The 19,035-nt window shown below is 47.3% G+C and overlaps 3 protein-coding genes across 10 annotated transcripts in view; 1 reads left to right on the top strand and 2 right to left on the bottom strand.

Moving 5' to 3' along the window:
• Window positions 1-636, bottom strand: part of ARPC1A (actin related protein 2/3 complex subunit 1A) — a 28,196-nt gene extending 27,560 nt beyond the window's left edge. For 2 of the 3 annotated variants that reach the window (XR_014839321.1, XM_005661855.4), the window contains exon 1: window positions 542-636. The gene's annotated coding sequence lies outside the window, so the exon portion shown is untranslated. Of the gene's footprint in view, window positions 1-534 lie in introns of all 3 variants that reach the window. The other variant, XM_085015357.1, reaches the window with a different exon arrangement.
• A 70-nt stretch (window positions 637-706) lies between these two features.
• The window catches only part of KPNA7 (karyopherin subunit alpha 7), a 129,460-nt gene continuing 111,131 nt past the window's right edge, over window positions 707-19,035 (top strand). For 5 of the 6 annotated variants that reach the window (XM_085015435.1, XM_085015434.1, XM_085015433.1 and 2 more), the window contains exons 1-2: window positions 707-822; window positions 994-1,245. The gene's annotated coding sequence lies outside the window, so the exon portion shown is untranslated. Of the gene's footprint in view, window positions 1,246-19,035 lie in introns of all 6 variants that reach the window. The other variant, XM_085015437.1, reaches the window with a different exon arrangement.
• The window catches only part of MYH16 (myosin heavy chain 16), a 48,941-nt gene continuing 45,930 nt past the window's right edge, over window positions 16,025-19,035 (bottom strand). Inside the window, 2 exon segments of the mRNA XM_085016574.1 lie at window positions 16,025-16,413; window positions 18,144-18,371. Coding sequence (XP_084872700.1) covers window positions 18,171-18,371 — 201 coding nt within the window. The 3' untranslated portion in view covers window positions 16,025-16,413; window positions 18,144-18,170.

Here is a 19,035-nt window from a genome sequence, read left to right as displayed (position 1 = left end):
TTAAAAACAAAAAACAAAAAACAAAACTCGGGTGAAGGTTTTTCTCGAGTTCAGGAAGGTCGCCCAACAGCTGAAGGACGGGAGGGCTGCCCCGAGACAGGGGCCAAACACCTCCCAGGGGGCGCCTACAGTGTGCAGGGACCCCGTTCCAGGCGCTAAAGAAAGAAATGGACGGTGCCGCCTGACGCTAGATGAGGGGGACATGATCCCATTTCCCACAATTTTAAAGACTGTTATAAATGCCCACAATGGAAGCGCAGGAGAAGCAGCCCTTGATTCCGGCATCGGGGGAGACTGAGAGCTCGAAAATCTGGAGGGAGGGATCTGGACGCGGAGGGAGCCCAGGGGTTCGGCGAGCCCGTCGGAGAACGCGGATCCCCCGCCCCCAATGGAGGCCGGGCAGGGAGACCCGGGCGGCCCCTCAGCCTCCCGGCCCGGCGGCCTAAGCCCCCGCCTCGCCTTCCCCACGGGTTGAGATCCGGCGCGAGGCTAGGCCAGGGGAGGCCAGCAGGGCCAGACGCTCGCCCCTGCAGCCCCTTACCTGAGGTCGGGGCGTCCGGACAGGCTCGGAGCGTTGAATTCGCGGACTCTGGTCAGTCGACGCGAACAGGCTCCGGCGGGCGCGGGCGGAGGACCGAGGCCCAGAGGGAGAGGCTGACAGGTCCCGGAAGTGGCCACGGCGCCTGCGCGGCGCGGCGGCGCGGGCGGTCGGCGCATGCGCACAGCTCGGGCGCGCGGCCGGGGACGGAGCGTGTGCGGCCGGGGAGGGTCCGAGGGGCGCCCGCAGGCCTTCCGAAGTCGGTGTGACGAAAGCGCCAGAAGGTAGTAGCGGGGAAGCGTGGCCGTCTTTCTCGGAAAAATGCCCTTGAGACTCGCAGACTGCAGTGTGGAGCCTTGGCGCTCTCACACGTGCTTTGGTCACGGATAACTGAGAATTGGGGCCTTTCAAGCCACTCGGACCCCACGAACTTAAAGCCTTTTCTCCTTTCGCAGAACCTCCGTCAGAGCCCGTCTCCCTCTGTGGGAAGCCTCTTCTCGACCCTTCCTGGGTCAGGGCCACTTGTTCTCTGCTCCCAGGCTGGCGCCACAGGCCAGAGGCGTTGGGGAAGTTCAGCAACTGCCCCTCCAACACGGGAGGATAAGGCTCTGAACCCCTCTTCCCGCCCTTGAACCCGTGGAAATTCTGGACCAGCTCTCCTGGCCTTGTGATGGTTTACACGTTGGACCCCAACGCTTGGCTACCAGGTGATGTTCACCAAAGTGAACTTGTCACATTCCCCATTTCAGCGCCACGCTGTGTTCTCTGCCATCAGTCAATCTCCACGCTGTTCCCAGAGTTGGAAGTAATTCCTTCAAGTAGTTCGTTTTACTTGGTCCCGTGGCTACAAAGTCTTCGGTCCTAGGGCAATGGAGGACAGATTGAGATCGGAAAGGTCATTTTGAATTAATTAGCCCCTCACCCAAAGAAAACATTCTGGCAAAGCGAGGACGGCACACGTGGAAGCAGGAATTCCTCGTGTGTCTCCTGTTTTGGTGAACCAATTCGGAAGGAGGTCGAGTTGGTACCTAGAGTCAAATATCCCAGCTCTTTACAAAGGACAGTTCGCTCTTTGAAGGGATTTGTAATGGGGGTAGATGAAGAGTGATGTATATATACAAATCAACAATATCAGACTCTGATAAATGCCAAAAAAAGAAATAACAGCCCCAGAAAAGCAACAGACTTTTAACGTTAATTTCAGGTTCTGTCTTTTGAATTAATATTTTGCATTCCAGCCTAAACAAAATGTACTGTTTGGTGCATTTGCATTTCATATTTTATGAGTCATTCCAGATTGTAGAATCTTAGTTCCACAGGGGCTGTAAGGGAAACCACCTTTTCTGTAACTGAGGAAACAGGATCAGACAGTTTTGAGACTTGAGGGTAGTTTTGACATGTCAGTGGCAGGGCTGACCCAATGCCTAGTACAGAATATCTCCCTTAATCCCATCGTTTTCTGGTATAAGAGCTGCTGGGATTACAAGGAGGGCAAGTTGTTTTTAGAGTTGTTGGGGGTTTTTTTTGGTGTGCCCTCTGCATGTGGAAATTCCCAGTCAGGGGTCTAACCGGTGCCCAGCAGCAACCCCAGCTGCGGCAGTGACAATGCCAGATCCTTAACCTGCTGTGACACGAAAGAATTGCAGCGTTTGTTTTTTAGATTAGTGTAATGACCCTGATCTAGTGTTCAATGCGAGGACCCTGCCTTTTCAGAAATTAAATCCGGGGAAAGTGATACTTAGATGTGGGAAGTAGGAAGAGGGTGGTTGGACACTGCCGTGAGAGGATCTTATTTGCTTTGTTGATTCCACTGGAATGGAAATAGGATTGAATTGGAGTTTTGGTCAAGTTTCAAGTCATCAGGTATTTAATGAGTATTCACCAAGTGCCAAGTATTGTGTCAGGCATTTCATGCAGTGCACAGAAGAGTTGGGTTAGATTCCACTGTCCACAAGGAATTTAAGAGACTAGGATGAAATCAGTTCATAAATAATTTTAAGTACAAGGGAATACATGGGACCTTGAACCTGGAGATTCCAAGTTAATGTTTGTTGAATGAAACGAATAAATGAAACAGTCTGGGATTTCAAAGCACACAGAGGTTACCAGCAGGTGGTGAATGGGAGGGGAGGGGGCTTGTATAGATGCATCAGGAACATAACCAATCACAGGTTGGAAAGGTTACATGTTTGCCAAGGCCTAAGGATTTCCTTCTGCTAAGGAGAGGTTTGATTGAGTATCTGGAATGTGGATTTGGAGAGTAAGAAGATTGGTTCTTGCTTGTGCCATCAGCTAAATGACAGTGAAGACTAACTGCCCATCTGCCTCCATTTCCATCTCTTACATGCGTTAACGCCTGCCAGCTATGCACCACAAAAGCTTGCTAGGAATATTATTGAATCAATGCCTATAAAAGCTATATGTAAACAAGAACAAAAACGTAAATGCTTGCTTTGTGTTACTGCTTAATAATCCGTATGCTTTAGACATCGTCCCAGTTGCTGGGCATAGTCCTAAGGGGGGAGTTTCCTGTGGAGAGGACCTTCTGCAGTTCAGTGCAGAGAGATTGAAAAATACATGCAGGTTCTTCCACTCTATAGACGGCTCACCCAGTTTGTTTCTGTAGCACAGGGACGGGCCCAGCTTATCAGGGGTCTCACGTGGTATAGACATAGCATACTATCACAAATACCGTACTTACAAGAAGAAGCCCGTAAACATACTTATGAAGAGCAGGGATTGCTTTCCTAATTTAATAAGCGAAATCTGTCATTTACAAACCCATAAATCTCCTGGAAGCCAAGGCCACTTCTTACACATTTTGTTTCTAACACATATTCCCAGATTATGCAATCTTATTTTAATAAAAAGGTAGTATGATGGAATGCTTAGAGAGTTCATTGACTTTGGAAATAGAACCAGCTTCAAATTCCAACTCTGCAGCTTATCAGCAACAGTACATAGATGATGGGCAAGTCAATCAACCTCTGTAAGTTGATGTCAAATAAGGATAATAGTTCCCACCTTGGAGCTCCCGTCGTGGCTCAGTGGCTAACGAATCCGACTAGGAACCATGAGGTTGCGGGTTCAATCACTGGCCTTGCTCAGTGGGTTAAGGATCCAGCTTTGGTGTGGCTCTGGCGTAGGCCGTCGACTACAGCTTCGATCAGACCCCTAGCCTGGGAACCTCCATTTGCCGCGGGAGCGGCCCAAAGAAATAGCAAAAAGACCAAAAAAAAAAAAAAAAAAAAAAGTTTCCACCTCTTAGCATTGTTCTAAAGATTAAAATAGCTGACGTATATGAAGGACTTAATTAAGGTCTTGACACATTAAAAGCACTCTATAAATTGAGGCAATTACTATTTAAACATATTATACCAAGGTGATTGTCATCATTTTTTATCCCAGTTGTTTTTTTCCCCAGTGTGTGGCTTCTCTTCATTCTCTTAATGTCTTTCAAAAAGCAGAAGCTCTTTTTGTTGTTGTTGAATGTTATTGATTGATTGAAGTATAATTAATTTACAATATTGTGTTAATTTCAGGTGTACAGCGAGGTGACTCAGTTATTTTTTAAGATTATATTCAATTATAGGTTATTATAAGGTATTGAGTATAATCTCCTGGGCTGTATGATAAATCCTTGTTTTATGTTTTATATATTTTATATCTGTTCATCCCATACAAATTTGTCCCTCCCTCCCTCTCTCTTGCCTTTGGTAACTGTAAGTTTGTTTTCTATGTCTTTTTTTCCTCTGTTTACCTTATGATTTTTTTATTATAGTTGATTTACTGTTTCTGTTTTATATATATAGATTCATTTATATAGTTTTTTAATTTCTGTAGGTAAGTGATGTAGTATTTGTCTTTCAAAGAGCAAAAGGTTTTTTTTTTATAATGATTTTTATTTTTTCCATTATAACTGGTTTACAGTGTTCTGTCAGTTTTCTACTGTATGGTATGGTGACCCAGTTACACATACATGTATACATTGTTTTTTCTCACATTATCATGTTCCATCATAAGTGACCAGATATAGTTCCCAGTGCTCTATATATAGCAGGGGAAAAAGTTTTTAATTTTGAGGAAGTTCATTTATCAGGTGTCATGTTTAAGTTTTTGCCTAATCAACTTATAGAGTTTTTTTCCTATATTTTTTCTGTAAGTTTTATAGTTTTTATGTGAATTGATTTTAGAATGTTAAACCAGTGGAAACAGGTTGGGAGGAAGGATGGACTAGGGGTTTGAGGCTGGCATATGCACATTGTGGTACATGGAATGACTGGCCAATGAGGACCTGCTGTATAGCACAGAGAATTCTGCCCAACATTCTGTGATAATCTATGTGGGAAAAGAATCTGAAAGAGAATGGATGTTTGTACATGTATAACTGAATCATTTTGTTCTTATAGCAGAAATTATCACAACATTGTAAATCAATTATACTTCAATAAAACTTTTTTTTTTTTTTTTTTTTGTCTTTTTTGCCATTTCTTGGGCTGCTTCCCGCGGCATATGGAGGTTCCCAGGCTGGGGTCTAATCGGAGCTGTAGCCGCCAGCCTACGCCAGAGCCACAGCAACGTGGGATCTGAGCCGCATCTGCAACCTACACCACAGCTCACTGCAATGCCTGATTGTTAACCCACTGAGCAAGGGCAGGGATTGAACCTGCAACCTCATGGTTCTCAGTCGGATTCGTTAACCACTGTGCCATGACGGGAACTCCAATAAAACTTTTAAAAATGAAAAAATAAGTTAAAAAATAAAATGCTTTAAAAAATAAATCAAATTTGCATTGTTGGAAAAAGTCCTACTTGGTTTTGATGTATTCAGTTGTTAAAATTTTGTTAAGAATTTAACAATACTGTAACAATATTGGGAGTTCCTATTGTGGCTCAGCGGTTAACGAACCTGACTAGTATCCATAAGGAACAGGTTCGATCCCTGGCCTCGCTCAGTGGGTTAAGGATCTGGTGTTGCCATGTGAGCTGTGGTGTAGGTCAAAGACACGGCTTGGATCCCTCATTGCTGTGGCTGTGGTGCAGGCTGGCAGCTGTAGCTCCGATTGGACCCCTAGCCTGGGAACCTCCTTATGTCACAGGTGCAGCCTTAAAAAGACAAAAGACAAAAAAAAAAGACAAAAAAAAAAAAAAAAAAAGGATTTAACAGTACAAAATGTAATTTAAAATCTTTTTTTTTTTTTTTTTTTGGTCTTTTTCAGGGCTGCACCTGTGGCATACGGAGGTTCCTAGGCTGAGGGTCTAATCAGAGCTGTAGCCACCAGCCTATGCCAGAGCCATAGCAACTCGGGATCCGAGCCGTGTCTGTGACCTACACCACAGCTCTTGGCAACACCGTGTCTTTAACCCACTGAGCGAGGCCAGGGATCCAACCTGCAACCTCATGGTTCCTAGTCAGATTCGTTAACCACAGAGCCACGACGGGAACTCTGTAATTTAAAATATTTGCTTATGGAAGATATTGTTTGGTAATTTACTTTTCTTGCAATTTCTAGTTTTGGTATCGAAGTAATTCTGGCCTTATAAGATATGTTCAGAAGTACTCCTTTCTCTTCACTTTTCTGTAGGAGTTTGTGTAGCATAAGCACTTAAAAATTTCTAAACGTGGGAGTTTCGAGTTATATTTTTGTTGTTGACTTCTGCCTTAACTGCATAATTTCTAGTTTAAATACTGATTTGTTTTTGCTTGCTTATTCTTTCATAAGAGAGGTGTGTTACTATCTCCCAAATGATTGTGTATTTGTCTTATCTCTAATTCTGTCATCTTGTCTTTTTCTTTTTTCTTTTTTTGTCTTTTTAGGGCTGCACCTGTGGCATATGGAGGTTCCAGCCTACGCGCCAGAGCCACAGCAACGCGGGATCCGAGCCGCATCTGCGACCTACACCACAGCTCATGGCAATGCCCGATCGTTAACCCACTGAGCAAGGGCAGGGACCGAACCCGCAACCTCATGGTTCCTAGTCAGATTTGTTTCCGCTGTGCCAAGACAGGAACTCCTCTCTTTTTACTTTCAGCTTTTCTATTAACTTAGGTTGTTAGAGGTGCTGCTCATAAGCAACATACAGTTGCATTTTATTTTCATAGCAAGTTTAACTTGAAATAGCCAATCCATTTACATTTAAAGTAATTACTCCTATGTTGGAGTTTAATTCTACCATCTTCTCATTTACTTTTTTTGTCCTGCTCTGTTTCTTTTTCTCTCTTTTCTTGCCTTCTTTTGGATTTATTTATTTATTTATTTATTTATTTTTTATGATTCCGTTTTCAAGGACTCATCCAGAGCTGTGCTGGGGCCTGCTCACACTGGCTCAGGAAAGCCGATACTGCCCATCTCCTCGCAACTCCATGTTCAGTAACCTCTTGTTGGTGGCTGGACATCTGCCAGGATGGAGCATTTATACCATGGAAAGTGGCAAAAGCTTCAAATCAGGGCCTTTGTCCTACAGAGAGCTGGTCATTAAATGTTTACCAGCAATCAGTGATCAGTACTTTCTCTTCCTGGATAACAACAAGGTCTTAGGATACCTCAACCCTTTTGTTAGTCTTCTCCACAGTGATATATTTTCTTGTCATGCATTTTTTTTTTTTTTTTGTCTTTTTCTCCATTTTTAGGGCCGCACCTGCGGCATGTGGAGGTTCCCAGGCTAGGGGTCTAATGGGAGCTGTAGCTTCCAGCGTACGCCAGAGCTGCAGCAACTCGAAATCCAAGCCGCATCTTCGACCTACACCACAGCTTACAGCAATGCTGGATCCTTAACCCATTGAGCGAGGCCAGGGATCCAACCCGCAACCTCATGGTTCCGGGTCTGATTCATTTCTGCTGCGCCACGACGGGAACTCCTTGTCATGCATTTTAATTCTATAGTGAATATCATGTGTTTGCCATTTCCCAAAGTTTCTGTGGAATAGTTTCTATAACATGTTGTTTTGGCTGGTTCTAATTTATGTGCTTGTCCTCTCTTAAACTTGGTTACCGATGTTATGTCTAACATTTTATTTTTAAAATTGTGTAGGAATAATCTGAGACCTAAAATGATTTTATCTTGAGAGTCCCGTTATGGCTCAGCAGGTTACAAACTCAACTAGTGTCCACGAGGATGTGGGTTCAGTCCCTGGCCCTGCTCAGTGGGTTAAGGATCCAGTGTTGCCGTGAGCTGACAGGCTTGGATCCCGAGTTGCTGTGGCTGTGGTGCAGGCCGGCAGCTGCAGTTCTGCTTCTACCTCTAGCCTGAGAACCTCCATACAACGTGAGTGCAGCACTAAAAAGCAACAACAACAAAAAACCCCAAAACCCCCAAAACTTTGCCCAGGTAAAATTTTCATTTTCATCTTGCCATCTGCCCAAGGATGTCAACAATCTGGGATCACCTTTATCTAATTTTATTTTATTTTATTTTATTTTTTTTGACTTTTGTCTTTTTGCCTTTTTCTAGGGCTGCTTCCCGCTGCATATGGAGGTTCCCAGGTTAGGGGTCTAATCGGAGGTTCGGAGCTGCAGCTGCCGGCCTACACCAGAGCCACAGCAATGCGGGATCCAAGCCACGTCTGCGACCTACACCACAGCTCATGGCAACGCCAGATCCTTTACTGAGGAAGGGTAAGGATCGAACCCTCAACCTCATGGTTCCTAGTCGGATACATTAATCACTGTGCCAGGACGGGAACTCCACCTTTATGTAATTTTAGGATTCGAGATTTTTCTGGACCATCTGACTCAAAGCTGGGCTCTAGTCCGTGGGAAGAATGAATGTTCATCTTCTAATTCACCCTCCTTACTCTTTGTGTCCCAACCCAAAGCACAGGTGTGATGGTTCATTTTATTTGTCGATTCGACTGAGCCATAGGATGCCCAGATGTTGGGTTAGACATTATTATGGGTGTATCAGTGACGGAGTTTTTGCATGAGATTGACATTTAAATTGGTCTACTGGGGTTCCCATTGTAGCGCAGCAGAAATGAATCCTACTAGGAACCATGAGGTTGCCGGTTGGATCCCTGGCCTCACTCAGTGGGTCAAGGATCCGGCATTGCTATGAGCTGTGATATAGGTTGAAGACGCGGCTTGGATGCTGTGTTGCGGTGGCTCTGGCGTAGGCCAGCAGGTGTAATTCTGATTGGACCCCTAGCCTGGGAACCTGCATATGCTGAGGGTCCGGCCCTAAAAAGCAAAAAAAAAAAAAAAAAAAGAAAAAGAAAAAATTGGTCTACCGAATGAAGCCGACTGTCCTCCATGATGTGGGTGAAGCCCACCTAATCAGTTGAAGACCTGAACAGAACAAAAGGCTGACCTCCCTCAAGTGGAAGGTAATTCCTCCTGCCTGACAGCCTTTAAACTGGAACATTGGCTCTTGCTGCTTCTATAGCAGCTTCTGGCCTTCAGACGTTAGTTGGGACATTGGCTCTGCAGGTTTTTCCTTGCCAGCCTTCATAAGCCTGTAAGCCGACGCCTTATGATAAATCTCTTTACATCCATCTGCTTATATATCTTTATGTCTACGTGTCTATATCCTTGCTATCTGTCTGTCTATCTTCTCTTGGTTCTGTTTCTCTGGAGGCCCTAATACAACAGGTATTTACCAGGACCCTCATCCTTGGAGGGCCCTGGACTCTGTCTTTTGTCTCTGTAGTCAGGACAGGCTGTTAAAGGACTGCTCAGGATGGGAGTTCCCACTGTGGCTCAGCAGGAACGAACCCCACTAGTATCCATGAGGACGTGGGTTCGATCCATGGCCATGCTCAGTGAGTTAAGGATCCAGCATGACCGTGAGCTGTGGTGTAGGTCACAGACCCAGCTCGGATCCCACATTGCTGTGGCTGTGGCGTAGGTTGGCAGCGCTAGCTCTGATTCCACCCGTAGCCTGGGAACTTCGTATGCTGTGGGTGCAGCCCTAAAAAGACCAAAAAATAAAAAAATAAAAATAAAAATAAATACTGCTTAGACTCTTAGCCAGTTGTTTTGGAGTCAGCAAATAGCCCTTGGGGTAAAGCAGTCCTAAAATGGTGAGCTCACTAGTATTCTCTGGGATACTGATCTGATATTCACTACCTTACTTCTCACTTAACTTTGCATAGATGTTCTGAACATTTTGACCACTTTTCTAGTTTCATTAATGGGAGAGTTGTCTGTCACCCTTGTCCTCCATTGCCAGAATCATTTGGTAAATAACTATTTTTAAAAATTACCCTATTTGTCTATTTTATTTTGCTAAATCCTATTGCAATAATGATACATCTTTAACACATTATTACATTGTTTTTGCTTTTTGTCTTTTTAGGGCCGCACACACAGCATGTGGAGTTTTCCAGGCTAGGGGTTGAATCAGAGGTGTAGCCACTGGCCTACACCACAGCTCACGGCAACACTGGATCCTTAACCCACTGAGCAAGGCCAGGGATCAAACCCGCATCCTTGTGGATACTAGTTGGGTTTGTTAAACACTGAGTCACGACGGAAACTCCAGGAAATACCTAATTTTCATCAAGATAAAATACAGGGCATTTCCTCATGTACAGCTCACAGATGTAGTCACTGTGGGTTCGTTAAGTGTTAAATAATTAGGTAATTACTGTTTAAAATCTTTATGTTGTGCAAAAGTGTTTGGAGAATGGATTTTTAGTTTTTTAGAGGGTTTTAGTGAGATTGAGAGAAATTGCTTGGAATTTTGGACAGGTGGTGAATACCTTATTTTCTCATTTAAAATATTGTAACGTAGGCCCCTTTTGGATTGCTTTTTCTTATTTGTGTTTGTATCTATTGTAGATTTTTGGGGTGCGGTTACCCTGAGGTTTTGCTGTAGCAGTCTGTATATACACAAGATTGTTTTAACTTGCCGGTCTCTGAATTTCAAATGCCTTTCCAATATCCTGCATTCATACTCTCCTCCTCACGGTTGCTGTTTTGCTCTCATATTTGTGTGGATGACTTCCTGCCTTTACTGTATGTTTGCCTTTACCAGTCTTCTCATTTGTAATTTTCTTTTCTTTTTTCTTTGTCTCTTGTCTTTTTAGGGCCATACCTATGGCATGTGGAGGTTCCCAGGCTAGGGGTCCAGTTGGAGAAGTAGCTGCCGGCCTACACCACAGCCACAGCAACTCGGGATCTGAGCTGCGTCTGGAACCTGTACCACAGCTCATGGCAATGCGGGATCCTTAGCCTGCTGGGCAAAGCCAGGGATTGAACCCATGTCATCACTGATACTGGTCAGTTTTGTTAACCACTGAGCCACAACAGGAACTCCCTCATTTGGTAATTTTCTTGTTTCTAGTTGTGGCCTTTTCTGCCTAAAGAAGTCCCTTTAGCATTTGTTGTCAAGCCAGTTTGGTGGTACTGAATACAAGCTTTTGCTTGTCCGTAAAGCTTGTGATTTCTCCACCACATCTGAACAAGAGCCTTGCTGAATATTCTGTCTTGATTGTAGGTTTTTACCTTTTATCACCTTAAATATATGGTGCTATAGGCTCCTTTGATTTTAGATCTTGTTTTCAGGAATGGATTAACATGGAATAACTGTAGTTGTATTGTCGCATATGGCATATCTCTGATTTTGTGCTTGTATCACATGTATGTGAGCTGTCGAACCTGCAACCTCATGGTTCCCAGTCGGATTCGTTAACCACTGAGCCACAACAGGAACTCCTGGACTTTTTTTTTTTACATAACAATTTTAATTTTTTTTCCATTATAGCTGGTTTACAGTGTTCCATCAATTTTCTACTGTACAGCAAAGTGACCCAGTTATACATACATGTATACATTCTTTTTTCTCACATTATCCTGCTCCATCGTGAGTGACCAGACATAGTTCCCAGGGCTACACAGCAGACAATCTTGTTTCTTGACCCCAGAGCCAGTCCAAGATCATTTGTTGCATGTAGTTGTCATGTTTCTTTAATCTAACCTGAAGCAGTTTCTCAGCCTTTGTGTGTGTGTGTGTGCTTTTCACAACACCGACGGTCTTAAAGAGCCCACATCAGTTATTTTGCAGGAGGTCCTTCCGTTGGGGTGGACACCATTTAATTGAGTTACCCAAGTTGATATTATAGACAGCTGCCCATAAGGGCATTGTGTGTCTTCAGGTGTTGGTGGGCCACACATACAGTGACATCCAGTGTGTGTCTGCTGCGGGTGGGACACAACGTTACTCAAGCAGTATTCCTGCCAGAAACGTGGAACCTGGATGGAATCACGGCAGACCTCCCTTACCTTCCAGCGAAGTCCACACTCCTTAACAGGTCGTCAGGGTCTCTCATGCTCTGTCTGCTTCATCCTTCACCATGTCCTCTGTGTGATAGACGCTCTGCTTATCCACATATCAGCTTTCCCTGGATTTCCCAGGTGGCTCTTGGGGACCCTGGGCCCTTTCCTAGTCCAGGGAAGGAGCCACAGTTGGTCCATGTCTTCAGTGGCACTTCCATTGCCACTTGCAGCTGATTGGTTTAAGGATGGGTGTGTGACCATTTCTGCTAATCAGGACTCGAGAAAGTCTCCCGGGGAGCTTCTGGGAAAAAAATACGCTCCCTGATGAAAAGGGAATGTGGTTTCCTTTTCCGTGGTACCCTGTTTTGAACGTGGTAGTGGGAAGATGTGAGGGTTAGAACTGTGGCAACTGTCTTGATAGACCTAAGGGCAGAGCAGTGTGGGAGGTTGGAGACTGGGGTCCTTCATGTTGCACTGATTCTGAAACCTGTAGAGGTTTCGGGGTGGAGGTTGGTGTGTAAGATCATTAAATGTCTCCGTTGCTTGCTCTGCTGTTGGCTCATGTGCTGCCCACCTGCCACCGAGCACACTCTTGGTGGGTCCTCCCCGTGCCCACCTTCCACTGCCACATGCTCTCTCTCCCCTTTGTGCCTGACGCCTCCTCACCCTCAGGCTTCAGCAAAGACGCAATTTCCCTCTTTACTCTCCAAGACTCTCCTGTTGCACCCTGTTCTTACTCCCACAGTAACCTTCCTAATTGCTAAAATGAATTCTCTTCATACAGTTCCCCCTTGGTCTAAATGTCTGGTTGCTGTTTTTCTGACTCCATTTAAAAGGTGTTATTTTAAATGTCTGTAGAGAAAAGTGCTATGGAATCCCTGCTCCAAAGCCTCCGAATACATTTTTCCTTAGCCTAAGCCAGGCTTCAGGGTTCAGCGGGAAGAACAGTCCCTTACAATAGCCAGCAAGTTCCCCTCCAGCCTTGTGATTTTACCATAAACCAAGGTCCACAACAGATCTCCAGCCTCAGTTCCTGGTAGCTTGTGGGCGGAAGGAAGGGTCAGGGGTCTTTGCGATTTTCTGGAAACACCCAAAGTTGTGCTCTGTGGAGATGACCTAGAACCTGCTGGGTTCCCTACAAGGACCCAGGATGGGTTCACATGTGAGAGGAGGAGGATGATAATCTGTGTTTTAAAATGTACCTGCGGGAGTGCCCACTGTGGTGCAGTGGAATTGAAACTGACTAGTATTCATGAGGATGTGGGTTCAGTCCCTGGCCTCGCTCTGTGGGTTGGGGATCTGGTGTTGCCATGAGCTGTGATGTAGGCCATAGCTGAAGCTTGGATCCCGTGTGGCTGTGGCTGTGGCGTAGGCCGGCAGCTGTAGCTCCATTTAACTCCTAGCCTGGGAACTTCCAGGGTGCAGCCCTAAACAAGAAAAAAAATGTACCTGGGATTGTTTTAATCAGATGTGGGAAGACATAGAAATGACTGTCAAGAAGAAGTTTTTATGCTTACAGACCCGGTATTGCAGGCCCCTCAGGGCCACGTGGGGAAGCACCAGGGTCGGCCAGGAGGCAGGTGGAGCAAGGGGAAAGCATGGGCGTGAGGCTTCATGGTGGTTTCCCTGGGGAGGCATGGGCGAGGCAGGGTAAGCAGGTTTGGAATAGGCTGGTTTGAATAGTTTCAGGATGCTCTAGGGCACAGAGGCTGTCCCTGGCTCTTTGGCACCTGGTCCTGGGATGCCTAGGGCTGGGGGAATATTGCCTCCTAGCGTGTAACATTGGATGGAGGAGGTGGTTTGGAGCATGGGCCCTGGGTCAGTTGGTCTGTGTATGAAAGCTGTTTCCTATCCCCCAGAGTTGCCTACTCCTGGGAGAGGCAGTGTCTTCTCAGTCAGGGAGGCCCTTGATGTCAGAGCATCAGGAATGCAGAAAATAAGAAAATAGGCTTAATACCATCCTTGATACAAGATTTCGCAGCCTTGAAAGACATCCCAGAACATGTGGCAAAATCATTTAAATAGTCTTTGCTCCTTTTACTCTGCAGAACATGGTGCCCTGATTAAACATCATGGGTGCCAGTTAGTGTTATTATTTTGCAAGACTGTATATATTATACCCTGTTCAGCCTTTAAGCCGTCCTGGAATTATATATTCTTAAGCACAAACAGCACATGTGGCTAAATGAGGTCCATTTCCTTATACATACTGGGTCAGAAACCTCACCTCATCGGCTACAAAGAATCATCTCTGTCTCTGCCGTCAACTGAACGGTCTTGGGCAAGTCGCTGAGCCTGTCCACATCTGTCCCCAGCCTCCCCAGCAAAGTGAGGAGCTACTCTGGGATTTTCTGGGCGTGGGGAGACCACAGGTGGACTGTCCGCCAAGAACCAATGATGAGGTCTTAAAACCTCATGGCATGCCCCACGCATTTCTCCAGCAAGAAGCTTGCTGCTGGCAGCTGCTAGACAGACAGGCCCAGCAGAGCCTTCCCCAACCCCAAGGTCAAGTGTCGAAGTCCTCTGGAATGCTAGAAGAGACTTGGTGAGTGTCTCAGCGCCATGCCTAATGGGCTCCGTGCCATGTCATCTTGTGTAAGCGTCACATTCCAATGAAGCAGAGGCTGTGCTCGCTTCGGCAGCACATATACCAATGAAGCAGATGCCGTTCTTACTCCTCATGTAATAGCTGAGAAAACAGGAGGTGAGGTGGGTTACGTTGCCCCAGGTCGCACTGCTGGAAAGGTGGAACCTGTGTCTGTCTGAATCCCTGGTATGAGAGTTCACCTCATTTTATGTAATTACGGAGGTGAAGGCTAGCTCAAAATAAGGGCACATTAGGTGATGTGTTCCGACTCAGTACTGGGTGGGACTCTTGAACCACGATGGTCAGTTGGAGCTGCAGTGGGCTGCCTTATTTTCCACTGGAAGGGTTCAGGCACAAGTTGGATCACCGCTCTTTGCAGGGATGTTATGGAAGGGAATCTCAAACTGGCAGCCAACTGGGCCAGACACCCTCTGAGCCCTAAAATGCTAACATCATTCTAAGATTTTGTGGTTGGGCATCTCCTAGGACGTTCACATACAGCAGTTGGAGACCCCCCCACCCCCCACCCCAGGGCAGCGTCTCCACACTGGGTCCCTTTGCACAGAAGGAACCAAACGTGGTTCTCTTCTGGAGCTGCCCACAGAGCTCCACGTTTCCAACCGTCACAAGAGTGACTGGGCCTGTGTGAGGATGGCGGGGACCCATCAACAGAATATTAATTCTCCTTTCTCCAGCAGCCCTAACAGTGGTTTCTGTCTGCCAGTGGACGTGGGGAGAGGTCAGCGTGCTGAAATTCAAAGGGAAGATCCCATGTCCAGGGAGCTGGGGATGGGTACGTTCTGAGGGCTTCCGCCTCCGGCCCCGCACCCCAAAGACTAGGACAGTCAGGGAGGGTCAGAAGGTGACAAAAATCCTGGCACCCTTGGGAAGGTTGAAGGACCCAGGAAGAGTCACTTGGAGGACTGTCTTCCTTTCAGGTTGTCCTGCAGGATCCTGGGTGTCAACACAGGTTGGCAAGTGGATTCCACCAGGGGGCAGGGCGCAGCCTGCTTTGAGGAAGAGCTCCCTGCGGTGTCAGGAAGGCCTCCCCTGGGAGGCGTTCACCCCACACGCCTTTGGGGTGCTCCCCCTTCAGGCCCGGCCCACTCTTATTGCTCAGGAAGCAGTGGTGGATGCAGCACAGAACTGCCTGCTCTCAGGGGGCTGACCTGCCTGAGTCTGAGCATCCTGGGAGATGCTGAGGTGGAGCTGGGGGGCCTTTGGGTCATTCAGGACCTCCTGTAACTTTCTCAGCTTTGCAAACCGATTTTGTCTTCCTGTCTCCAGTACACCCCTTCATAGCTTGCAAAGAACCTCATCATCCTGCATAGTTTTCATGGTTTCCAGCAGACACAAGCCTGTGAATTAGGACACAGAGACACAACAGGACTCTGATACTCTAAAAATTGCTTTGGGATTCAGAAGTTTTGGGAAAAAATTCTTCACTTAAAAACAACTCCAGGGAGTTCCTGTCGTGGTGCAATGGAAACGAACCTGACTAGGAACCGTGAGGTTGTGGGTTTGATCCCTGGCCTTGCTCAAAGGGTGTCTGGCATTGCTGTGAGCTGTGGTGTACAGATTTGATCTCTAGCCTGGGAATCTCCATTTGCCGCAGGTACGGCCCTAAAAAAAGCCAAAAAGCCCAAAAACAAAACAAAACAAAAAACAACTCCAGTCGGTCTATTTTTCATGTTTCTTTTATTTAAGATGCAAGGCGGCAAGGTGTTAGAACGATCCCACATGAGGACTCATTTCTAGAGAACCGCCAGGTCCCACAGACATTACATATTCCGTCCTTGACATGAACATGTAGCATCTCAACTAAATCAGACCCACTGTTACTGTTATCCATGTGCCGGACAGCTCGATGCCGCCTCCGAGAAGCCACGCTGAGTCTAATTCCTCTAATGACTGGGTATTTAAACCCCAAGCCCTTCTCCCCTGACAGCTCTCTATTCTTTTGCTCCTGTCTCTTTCCGGCTTGCACTTTCCTTTATGTAGTCACCATTCTCAGGATAGACCCAGTTTTCCGTTTTCATGTGTGTTTCCTCTCAGGGGTCTGCTGTTGAGATCTGTATCAACAGAAGAAAAAGAGGGTAAGAAGACCCTTGTGGGCCAGAGCTGGGTGCTCTGACATCTTTGCCCCCCTTCTTGCTAGAAGGACAACGCCCTGAGGGGCCCGGGCTGCTTTCTTCCTTGTAACAGACACCGTTGGGTCGTACCTGGCTCATTCTGTGCGGGGGTGGAAGGGTTTAGGGATGCTTCTCGGAGCCAGGCCTGCTCAGGTGGGCCTGAGCTCTACCTGGACCATCGAGGGGGCTGTGCGAGCATGAGCACCCCTGCACTTCCTTGCGTTCATTTTCCTCGCTTGCCAAATGGAGCTGTTTGTATATACCTTGCAGGATAAACAAGTGTGAACAGCTTTTACCCTGTGCCTGGCTCTGGTAAAAGGAGAAACCACTGTTCCCTGGCTCCTGTTCTGTCAGGGAGATTTCTGCTACAGCACTGGCTCTCAAACTTGACCACACTTCCAAATCACCTGGAGGGGTGGCTCATCCACAGATGCAGGCCCCACCTCCAGAGCTTCTGATTCAGCAGGTCTGGAGTGAAGCCCAAGAATTTCCGTTTCTAGCAGCTCTCTGAGTGATGCTGGCGTTGCTGCTGGTCCAAAGGACCACATTTTGGGAACCGCAGCTCTAGAGTAATGGTCTCTACTCCTCAGCTTTCCTGTGCTCCTCTATGGGAAGAGGAGTGGTTTGTCCTGCGCTTGGAACGTGGAACCAGGAAGGCGGGGATAAACCCCCTCTGGGCTCCCCCATTTGATCCACCTGCAGGGCTGAGTTCTGACCACCCCTCCCCTTGGAGGGAGCAAGGCCATGGTTGTTCAGTTCTGCAGGTACCTTTAATTCTGCGGTGAAGTACAAGGATGCCCAGAGTGGCCACCCAGTCAGTTCTCACCCTAACACTGCATCATAAGAAAACTAGCATTTTGACTGTTCTATATTTGTCTCCTCAACTGGTTCTGAATTAAGGAAAATAAGAAAGGACTGTTTAAAATTACTCCCCCAATACCACCTGCACTCAGTGCTCAAGAAATGGCTGGAGTTCCCGTCGTGGCACAGTGGTTAACGAATCCGACTAGGAACCATGAGGTTGTGGGTTCGATCCCTGGCCTTGCTCAGTGGGTTAAGGATCCAGCGTTGCCATGAGCTGTGGTGTAGGTTGCAGACGTGGCTCGGATCCCACATTGCTGTGGCTGTGGTGTAGGTCAGTGGCTATAGCTCTGATTAGACCCCTAGCCTGGGAACCTCCACATGCCGCAGGAGCTGCCCTAAAAAAGGCAAAAAGACCAAAAAAAAAAAAAAAAAATCATGGCTGCAATGATGATTTCCTTCATGTTAGAAACCTGAATTCCACCGGTATTGATGAAATCCTCAGGAATGATATTGTGGGGGACGTGGAAGATGAATCACACCACCTAGAAGCTTGCAGATGTCCCCAAGGTTCTGCAGTGAAAGCAGGCATGTGCCAAGCAATCTCTGCCAGGCCTGGTGCCGGGGGGCATCAGACATGGAACCTGCCTCCAAAGAGCTTCTGCTCAGATGAGGGAGCATCGAGAGCACCACACCCCAGGGCTCCGAGAATCCAGGGAGGGAGTGTTGCAGCTGAGGCGACGGGAAGCTTTGGGGTTCCTGTTGCACGAGGTCAGGGCACGGCAGACAGGAAGGCAGGACGTGGAGGCATTAGAAGCAGCAAAACCAGGGCAGGGAAGGTGGCCTTGGGGCGTGGAGCCCACACCTACCGGCTGTGGGCCGGGACACGCGGCACCTCACTCCTCGGAAAGGGTTTTGGAGGAGCCTGTCTTGGACACCTGGGTGATCTCCACGGAGGTGATGCCTTTGCCGGCCACGCGGTGTCTGGTGCGTAGCTTGTTCAGGGCGGTCTCCGCCATGCCGGCGCGCTCCTCAGCGTCATCCAGCTCGTGCACCGTCTTCCTATAGCGAGCCAAGGTCTGGTTGGCCTGCTCCTCCTGTGACAAAGGAATGGGGGAACATGGGCTGTGAGCCTGGCTTGTTCTGGCTAAGGGTGCATTGTTTTGGGTTCTGCTCGGGCTTCTCAAGAGTCCAGCTGTTCTATAAGCCTTGTGACAAAACACAGCAGTCCCGGCCGAGGCGTCCTCCAGGTCACCACGGGCATCCACCTTCAGCGAGCGCTCCTAGCTGATTGGTTTTGGCTTTGATGATCATATTTTTATTTTAAGGTGTGGATTTGGTGCGTTCTCTAGCCACCTTACACATTTCCCATCCCCTCGTCTTCCTGATGGAGTGTCCTGGTGTTGTTTTGATGAGAACTCTATTTCCTGTAAGCCTGGCCCTGATCGAGCCTTTTGGGAAGCGTGTTGGGTGTGTGGGTGGCTGATAGATTCAACGTGGTGGATCTAGAACCAGCAGCGAATGACAGCAGAATCCAATCTTTGTGTCCTCCTGGGTGGGGATGCTGGGGGTGGTACATGGATGTGGGGTCTAGCGCTGAGACCTGAAGCTGCCGTTTGCTAACCCTTAGACTTTGACTGCAGTCACATAAATCCCCTACTCTGGCCTGTTAGCACATCTGTCAGCCTTCCTCCTTGTGTTGGGAGACTCACATAAGGGAAGGACCTGATGTTTAACCATCTGACCCAGAGGGAGAGGACA

Source organism: Sus scrofa, chromosome 3, assembly GCF_054392235.1.
Source record: "Sus scrofa isolate SSC_HxYL_T2T_F1_AM1 chromosome 3, Sscrofa_HxYL_maternal_Yorkshire_Landrace_v2.0, whole genome shotgun sequence".
Lineage (NCBI taxonomy): Eukaryota > Metazoa > Chordata > Mammalia > Artiodactyla > Suidae > Sus > Sus scrofa.
This window is presented reverse-complemented; position numbering and strand designations above follow the sequence as displayed.